Below are 9,563 nucleotides of genomic sequence, written 5' to 3'. Positions count from 1 at the left end.
AGGCTGGGCTCAGCTCCCCGAGGGGGAAGGACATGCACACGGGGTGTTTAGAGGGAATTATTTGGGATTCCTGCCCTGAATCCTCCTGTCTCTGGCACAGCACCGGCCCGGGCACGTCACCAACCCACAGCTGAAATGCTACAGAACACAGGGGCCCAGCTGAAGTGACAGTGCCCATCTCTCTTGCTCCTTTTTTCACCCCTTTCAAAGCAGTTTCACGCTCAAAGGCGTCTTTACAGCTCATCCAGCTCTTGGTTTTCCCACAGGGATGGGATTTCCTGGGTCCAGCCTGGCGATGCAGCATTCCCTCGAGAAAGGCACTAGACATTTGGGTTGGTTTTCTTTTTAAAGGAGCGTCAGGAAGTTAATTTCTTAAGGATAAAGAGCAAGGAGGTGAAGGGAAAGAAGAGCAATCAATCTTGGGCTGAAAAAAACCCCCCCCAGGAATAATCCACTGTGCAGTGCCTGGGCTGAGCTGGCAGAGCACAGCCACAAAGGCATGGCTGCACTCCGTGGAATCAGCAAATCCTTACATGTCTAAGGAAGAAAAGCCAAGACTTAAAAGTTTCCTAAATCAGCTTGAGACACAAAACAGTGCACAGAAAGGACACATGCAGAAAAATCAGTGATACATGCCACAAAGATTGCCCTCTCTAATCTCTAACACCCAGAACAACACCCAGAGGAAGGTCTCTCTTGGCACATAAACCCCAAAGACAGGCCTGGAGCAGCTCTGCCAGGCAGGAGTTAATGGAACATTAACAACCAGCCTGCCATGAAGGGACAGGGCATCACTAGTCTGAGCACACACACTGTGCAAGACAAGAGTTAAGGCTTTGGAGCTGGCTGGACTGGGCTCTGGCACAGCCTGGGCAGTGGCAAGAGTCACATGTCCCCCTTGGACACACTGGCACTGAGTTCACACAGCAGGGCAGACACAAAGTGGCTCCAAACCCACAGGAGCTGGGTGGCAGCACTGGGGGGAGTGTGAGAAGGAGGGAAAGCAAACACAGCACTCCCTCACAGAAGGGTTTCCCTGGATCTCCAGGACAGACAAGGAACTGTCAGGACGGGCTGCTCAGCGTGAGACAACAGCCAGAGCTGCCTGTTCCTGCCTCAGCAGCACCAGCACTGAACTGCTCCTCCAGCAGCTCCCACAGCCACACTGGCAGAGGAAGTTGGGCACAGGAGGAAGTTCCTCGAGTGCAAGAGGCACTGACACCACGACTCAGCAGCTTCCCCAGGGCCCCAGCTCGGGGTTGTGCCTGACCCCTCTGTGCCCTGCACAGCCCTGTGCCCATGACATCAACCTCCCCGGGCTGCTGCACTGGCAACTCCCAGCCCTGGCCCCGAAATAGCAAGTGCTGGTGGCCTCCAAGCGCTGCAGGAGATCCCCTTACGGTTTCTGAGAATGTTCTCCTCACTACAAGAAAGGAGGGGAGTAAAGAGAGACAGTTCAAACTGCCTGGAACCCACTGCATCGATTCACAAAGCTGCAGGTCCACAGAGAAACCTCTACTTTAATTAAAAAAAAAAACAAACCATTTTATGCTCAATTCCCTCTGCAAACACTCGTTAACTCCTCTCTGCCAACTGCAGCCGTTTGGCTGAGATCTGGGCCCAGCCTCTGGATTCTTCAAAAGGCCAAACTGCATCCAAGTGCCAGAATCACTCCAGCAATATTCCAAGTTGCAGCCCTTTGCCTACTGACCACTGCTGACCTGGGAGAGATGCAAATAATGCTGGACATGCTCCAAAGGTCAAGGGCCTCTCCGTGTGCACAGTCTGTCAGCTGGGATCTGTGTGTGCCTCCTCGACTTAAATCCTCTCCAGAGGAACCATCCACTCCTCCTGCATGAACAGAGTTAAGTAGCTGAGTCTGCAGGTCAGGTTTTTCCAATGTAACAGCTGAGTTCTGACCTTTAAAGCCACGTGATCATTTTACAAACACAGAATTTGCCCAGGTCTGTTTGAACACGAGATCTGGCAATACCTTGAGAGCAATGGGAATGGAAAGAAGAGCCCCCCCCATGTCGTTTTTTGGACAGCCATGCAGGAGGAACTGCTGCAATTTCTTTTACTGCAAAGCAGGTGAGATACCCAACAAACACATCAGCTGCATCTACCAATTCCACAACACACCCTGGCACGAAGATGGCTCCTGCAAAAGCTCTCTGAAGGAGGTGATGGAATGTGAGTGAAGGCCACTAAGTCTGCAACAGCCACCATGCAATTAAGATAAATAAAACATCATATTCACCAGGTGCAACATTCCTAGGAAAGAGTGTCTGGTGACGGCTGCTGGAGCCCAGAAGGGCCACAGTCAAGTCTGAGCACTGAAGCACAAAATGCTCAAGGCTAAAAAAAGGGAGGAGAAGCAGCAGCCAGTTCTTTGCTCTCCCTCAGAGTCTTCCCATCCCTCCAAAACATGCCAAACTCCTGGCACTTCCAGCTGCCTGGAATGTGGTGCTGCCAGTGCTGCAAGAGGGCACACACTCGAGGGAAATCCAACTCCCAGCACTGCCAGGATCAAAACCCCTGACAGGAGCTGCTCCTGCTATCTCCACAGAGCAAGGGAGGGCTGGAATCACAAGCAATAATGCTATTAGTACAGGCAAGAGGGACACGCCGTGGCAAAGAGGAAGCAATCAAACGATTCTTCCAAGGTCTCCTATTTATTCCCAGCAGAAAGTGACCTCCCAGCTGCTCTAAAAAGCCTGAGCCAGACACACAGCAGCGAACAGATCCAAACCTAGTACCATGAACCACAGGACACACCACACCGACCTCGAGACTCTTTGTTTCTCTGAGCATTCACTTAAAATTCACAGCACAAAACACTCCCCCAACAGCCTCCAGGGCATGGGCTCGGGGGTCCCTTGTCACGACACTTTTCTCCACCAACACCCTGGAAATAAATCTGTTCTCCCAGACAAGAGGTAGGGGTAAAGGACTCCAAGACATTACACTGTATAAAACACCACTCCGCTCCGTTTCACTCCTCTGCTTTGAAATCTGGAACCACAAAAACCTGACAACTGATTCTCTTTGAGAGGCAGGACTGACCTCAGCACGAAGTCTCTAAAGGAACCCCCTTCCCCTTTGGTGCACAGCTGGGCCACAGCTGCCCAGGCAGTTGGTCCACAGAAGTTGTAGGTGTGGAGGTGTCCTGTGCTATGTGGCCACGTGAGCAGGGGAGGAAATGGAGACGAACTCCCGGAGAATATTCTTGGCCATCTCAATATTGTTATGTGCAATGACCAGGGCTTTCTGAATGTCCTGATATGAGTAGCCTTGGCTCATGAGGTTCTCGATCTCGCTGGAGAGCTGCAGGGATGAGCTGGCCCCACTGCTGGCTCCTCCTGCTTGGCAGCTCCCGGCTTTCCGCTCGGAATTTATCCGCCGGGGCAGCGGCTTTGGCGGCCTCTCTGGAACTTGGGAGCCATCTGAAAAACCTGGAAGGAGAAACAAAGGCAGCACTTGAAACAAGGACATGTAATTTTGGCCTGGGACAAAGAGGGAATGACATTAGGCTGATAAATGGCACTTCAAAAAAACCTGTCACTGAGCTCTGGCGCTTTCTCCAACCAGCTCATCCTTCCTTCCAACCAGCTCAGCCTTCCTTCCAACCAGCTCACAGAATCCCAGAATATGCTGAGCTGAAAGGGACTCACAAGGATCATTGAGTCCAATCCTTAGCCCTTCACAGGACCATCCCCAGGAGTCACATCGTGTGTCTGAGAGTACCCATTTCCAGTGCCCAACCAGCTCATCCTTCCTTCCAATCAGCTCAGCTTCCCCTCTTGTGTGCAAAAACTGCTATGTGGAGATGTTTTTAATCAGCAAGTCACATCAGGCTCATTTATTAACATAAGACCACATAAATAGAAAAAAAATGTCATGGGTTCAATGTGTGTGAGCAGAGCTCAGATATCAGCCTTAGAATAAGCAGCAGAGATTTGCTGGGAAAAAAAGTGACAGAATATGCAACTCTTTATCCAACATCCCATTTCCTTCTGGAATGAGACAGAACCCCCCCAGCTGAGCTGACCTCTCCTCTCAGACCTGCTGTGCATGCTGCAGAGTGCCCAGGGAGGGTGTGCACAAAGCCAGCTCTATCAGTCACAGCTCAGCCACCACAAATGCTCCAGCAACTGAATTATGCTCTCTGAAGGGTCAGCAGCTGAATGTTCTCCTGTTCCCCTGCTGGAGCTCACCCTGCCCAAGGGCTGCAGCCAGGGCACATCAATAAGCTCAGCCTGTTCTGCCTTTCCCTTAGTCATTCAGATGAGGCAGTGCCCAGCAGCCACATCATGCCCTTCTGGGAAGAGAAAAGAATAGCCAATAAACCAAACGAGTCACCAAACTCTCCAAGGCAAAAAACACCTTGCTTAATGTGTTAATGTGGTAATTTTGGCGTTCTGACCTCCTGTATCGCTGCAGAAAGCATTTTTTGCCAATCACAGGAAGCTTTTCTGCGTGGATATCTGACATCACCTTAGAGAAAGTCTTATTTGTCTTCTGGAAAAACTCCTCAGGGCATTCTCTGGAGTTTTCCAGCAGCACAACAGACAAGTCCCAGCAATCCCTTTTTAAGAGTGGGCACTGCAGCCCTGCTCAGAGAGGCACCATTGTGGGGCCTTTCTGAAAAACTTGCACCAAAAGCACTAAGATAGAGAAGGCTCTTCAGGAAACAAATTCCCTGAGCCTTCCTCACTAACCACAAGGCAGTTCAGCTCACTAATGTTCACAGGACAAGCTTCTCACACATAAAAAGCCTTTTGTACATGTAAGAAAAAGGTCTGCCCACTCCTCTCCCCTGAAGTGCCTTTTGAGAAATAGCTGTTTCAGCTTGAACTGGATCAAATTTCAGAGACCACAGGTCAATCTGAAAGGACAACTACCAAGACAGCTTTTTTGGTAAATGATTAATAAACCAAACTGCAGAGCACAAGGCATGAGAACATAAATCTGCCAAGATGTATCCCACACTGCTCAGGCTTGCTTGCACAGTGCCTATGCTTCCCACAGCAGCAACAATCAGCATTCCCACATTTTCCATTAGCAGAGTTCCTAACACCAAGGCAGGACAACAGCACTGTTATTTCAGGGCTGTCAAAACAAAGAAGTGTCAGTGATTAAGCTCAGTACTTCATCTGGGAGGGGGATGTGACTCCCTCTCTGTCCCTTCTCATCCCTTTCAGCCACATTCTCCAGACACAGTGACAGGCTCAAAAAGGGAGGCAGGGAGGAGTGGCAAAAGGCTGATGAACTTCTCTGCACTAGGAAACTCTCCTCTGCTGAAAGACAGGCTCAGGGAAGGAGAATGGTGAAGCAAATGAACAGAAGTCTCACTGGGGTAAGTGGTTCTTGGTATAGGAGGCTCTGCCTCCAGAAGAAACAAGAAACTCATTCCTCTTCCTTGGCAAATCCCCAGCGTGTTCAAACATGTTGAAAGCCCCCCAACAGGAAGTTTTTCAGAGCTTCCTTAAGAGTTGCTGGGCAGTTGTAGGGAATAAGTCATGCATTATTCAGAAAGGCTCTTGGAGAAATGAGGCTTTAGTTTTTTTCCCCTCTGAGAATGTGCCTTGCAGCCAGAAGGACACGACGTCCCCTACTCCCTGGGGACAAAAAGCTGACCTTGCTGAGCCACTGGGTCCCTGCTCAGAGGAACTGAGAGCATCAGACAGAACACTTGTGCCATCTGCAGGCACTGAGGCACAGGCTGTGCAAGGCCAGCACTGGCATCTTCCACCTGGAACAGGGATAGAGTCACACAATGGTTTGGGTTGGAAGGGATCTTAAAGCTCATCTCGTTCCACCCCTGCCATAGGCAGGGACACCTTTCACTTGCTCCAAGCCCTGTCCAACCTGGCCTTGGACACTTCCAGGGATGGTTGCCTTGGTACACCCTGGGACAAAAGCACAGTGGCCTAAGGAATATTCCTCAAGCTCAGGAAAGGTTTTTCTAATTGTGATTTCAAAGTGATTTTCTAGCTCAGTGATTAAATGACCAAGGGAATGTATTCCAAGCTGTAAATCAAACCAAACACCCAAGAACGAGTGTGATTCTGCCTTGTAAACTTGATTTTACAGCTTACACCCAAAACCTGGAGCGAGTGACACGAGTTTCAAACACGCAGAGAAAGCCAGAAGTGCCCTCTAACCTGTCCCAGGGTCGTTTTCCAAGGACATTCGGCTGAAGGCAGGAGTGGCATTGGAGATATCGGACAGTGTGCGACGAGCAAGGGCAACTGGGAGTGGTGGTTTGGGGATGTCATAACCATCCTCTTCATTTTCTGACTCTTCAGGGCCGTTGCTGGCAGTGGCTGCTGCCAGATCCCCTTCATCTGGAACGGGAGGCACATCCTGAGCTCTGGGACTCGGAGTCTCTCAAGCAGACTCTGTTCCCCCACACCCCTCAAAACCACTGACAGGACACAGAACTCAAGGTTTTGCTGCTAAAACCACACCTTCAATGGAAGCTCTTTCCAGAAGGGAGCATTAGGTTAAAAACACTTGATAGATGCAGTACACAGACCCAGATATTTCCACAGCTATTTTAACAACAAAAGCAAATGTTACTCTAGTTAGCTGAAAACGCTGTTCCAACTGGGATCAATCCATTGTGCCCCAGTTTCTCAGTTGTTTGTTAGCACACCCACTCACCAGAAGTGTTGACAGGCTCGAAAGCAGAGGATGCTGCTTGGGAGTGAATGTTGTACATTGCTTCATACATGGAACCCTCTGGCTGCTGCTCACAGTCCAAAACTCTGAGGGAGAGAACACGTTGCCCTTGGCACCAGAGACAGTGGCCACCACCTCCACCTTGTCTCTGTGACTGACATGCTGCACAGATTTTGTTTCAAAGTGAAATCACCACTCTTCTGTGACATATTTGTTCCAGAAAAATGCTCTAATAACGTCTGTTGCAGTGCAGCATCTCAGCTCAAAATAGATCAACTGATACCACCAAAACACTGCATTTTGAGTTTTGAATTTCAGTTGTTTCTGCTCTCGAGAGGTTATTAGCAGGGAGAGGGGGAAGGGGTTATCTGACTCCTTTAATGCTGTGCAAGGACTCTGCAAAAAATTCCTTTACAGCTATTTTAGCCTAGATCTGGTGAACACCACTGGGGGAATTCAGAGAACCAAGCAAGCAAAATCCCCACCCTGCTGCCCAAATGTGCTGTCCCAGAGCTGTGACAGACACACAGACTCTCACCGTAAACTCTGAGTCACTTCCAAAGGCATTTTGATCTCTGGTTTTTGTACAGCAGGACCTGGAGGCACCACAGGGAGAGAGGATGGTGACATGTATTCAGTGTCCTCATCGCTCTCAGACTGCTCCCCAGGAGGCAGTTTTGGTACAGGCAGTGGTCTGGAGGCAGGAGAAACAAGATATAAAGATCAGAAAAACATTTACAATATAATATTCAGATATTCATACATCTAAATACTATCAAAGTGCCCTTTAAAATCCACAGTGTAGGCATGTTACAGCAATTCTGTCTAAAGCAACAAAGTGGTTTTCAGGACTCCAAGGTCACACTGGCACAAGGTCACTATGCAGAAGGGGGTGACAGTATCATATAAATTCACATCACCCACTTCACATGAAGACTAACCCAAAACTGGATTCATGGAAGAGCTGATGGCAACTGGAGCCTGTTTCTTACTGCCACAGCCAAGGGGAATTAGCACCACTCCCCACAGCTCTCTGGGATCTGATTTCATCTGCTTTCCCCAGATTGTGTGTTTTGAGTCTGTCAGGAATGAAATGAAGGCTGACAGAGTTGTGTCAAATTCTGCCCCTGGCACCAGCACCACTCTGTAAATTATAAAAGAAAACAAGAGACCTGACAGCTAAGGAGTAGATGGCATTGGCAGACGAGGAGGGTTTAATTTTGGGGTGTTCACACTCTGAGGTTGCTGCTGGACCACTGTTGGAGCTCTGAAAGAAAAGAATTCCAAAGAGGAATCAGAAACACCACATATACCAGTGCAGCTGCAAAGCCAGTCATTCAGCAAATCCCCTGAGGGAATGAAGCATCTTCATTTATTCTAAAGCATTTACTTAGAAATCCAGGACTTCTGTAACAGTTTTCCCTCAGTGAGGACACAAGCAGGGACTTTCCTGCAGGAGGAATTTCCTATCTTTTGAGATTCCAATGGCCTTGGCAAATTCAGCTGAAATAGGCCAAAAATGGGGGACAAGAGGAAAAGGATGTAGACAAGCACACACACAGGGAGACAGGATGGCAACTGTGGAAGTGCCATTTTCCTAGACAATCTGGCTGAAAACGTCCTTGCTTTCTATTTTAGAGAGCTGGAGATATTAAAAGGAAAAATTAAGGAAATGGAATCGAGGAAAGCTAAACTGCCTGCAGGTTTTTTTTGAGAACAATAGAGACTCCTCAGCTCCACTGGTGACAGTGCTCAGTGCATTAACAGATCCAAACTAAACTCAGATTTCATTGTGTTCAATCCATCACAGCTACTCTGTGCAGGCTTTTCAGGGCTCAAAAACCAGCAGAGTAAATCAGGCTTTTTCAGCACACCAGCTCCCAGTGGAAAGCATTCCCAGCCTTCCAAAACTGAAAGGGGAAGAGTGATCATGCATCTGAAACTGGCATTTCAGCCTTGCCCCCAAGAGCTATGAAAGCACTTCCTAAGAAGTCCCCCCTTGCCTGGCATCCACCAGTCCCTTTCCATCTCTCCCTTGGCACAGGATCACACCGTTCAGCGTGAGCAGAGGGCACCCTGGAAGGCTGATTTTCTCACAGATCACCCCCAGCTTTGCCAGGTCTACTCACCCCTGGGTTGTCCAGGCTGAGGGTGCTCCCAAGCCGGTGGCTGTCAGCCCTGGAGTCCAGCTGGGAGGGCAGGGAGAAGGGAAGCGAGTGCCTGTTGGACAGTTCTCTGCCAGCCCAGGGGTCCCCGGGGCTCACGGCCACAGGGGGGGCTTTGGGGATGGGTCTGGAAGGCCACAGGTCCCCCTGACGGTTGGAGGGCACCGGGGGGGGTTTGTCCCCCGGGGTGCAGGGCAGGGGCCTCCTCTGAGGGCGGCCCTCGTTCCCCAGGGAATGCGGCCGGTCCGGAGGCGGCGGCGGGGGGAGGTCTCGGAGCGTGGGGGGGATTGGCAGAGGTTTGTCCTTGTGGAGAGCACCAGGGGCGGCCTGCAGGGCACAAAAATGCAAGATATTGCTTAACACAGGTAGGCCCAGCCATAAAAGATAAACGGGAGGGAGAGTTTTGGGTTGGTGGGGTTTTTTTTAATCTGTTTTCACAAGGAGTTATCTCAGGGGATGTGGAGATATGTCCACACCTTCTCCACAGGCTCGAAGAGATAACACAGCAACTACGTGCACTACACCCCAAACACCCCAGATTCTTTTTCTTGGAGGAGAACAAGAGCTCACAGCAGCATTAGATGGGATTCCAAACAAAGCCTACCAAATCATTAAAAAAGTGACTCAGTTGTGGGGTATTTATACAAGTTAACAGCCAACAGTCAGCAATGAATATTCTTAAAAATAGATCTTTTCTTCTGCCTGGACTTT

The 9,563-nt window shown here is 49.7% G+C and overlaps 1 protein-coding gene across 1 annotated transcript in view; it reads right to left on the bottom strand.

The window, feature by feature from the left end:
* Positions 1 to 1,607: 1,607 nt before the first annotated feature.
* The window catches only part of CBL (Cbl proto-oncogene), a 31,480-nt gene continuing 23,524 nt past the window's right edge, over positions 1,608 to 9,563 (bottom strand). The window contains exons 11-16 of the mRNA XM_027655608.1: positions 8,817 to 9,179; positions 7,860 to 7,954; positions 7,226 to 7,381; positions 6,670 to 6,773; positions 6,168 to 6,350; positions 1,608 to 3,455 (exon numbers count right to left, since the gene is read on the bottom strand). Of these exons, the coding sequence (XP_027511409.1) occupies positions 3,175 to 3,455; positions 6,168 to 6,350; positions 6,670 to 6,773; positions 7,226 to 7,381; positions 7,860 to 7,954; positions 8,817 to 9,179 (1,182 nt within the window). The 3' untranslated portion in view covers positions 1,608 to 3,174. The remainder of the gene's footprint in view (positions 3,456 to 6,167; positions 6,351 to 6,669; positions 6,774 to 7,225; positions 7,382 to 7,859; positions 7,955 to 8,816; positions 9,180 to 9,563) is intronic.

Source organism: Corapipo altera, unplaced genomic scaffold (assembly GCF_003945725.1).
Source record: "Corapipo altera isolate COAL_440 unplaced genomic scaffold, ASM394572v1 71, whole genome shotgun sequence".
Lineage (NCBI taxonomy): Eukaryota > Metazoa > Chordata > Aves > Passeriformes > Pipridae > Corapipo > Corapipo altera.
Note: the sequence above shows the minus strand (reverse complement) of the source record. Positions and strands in the feature narration are given on the sequence as shown.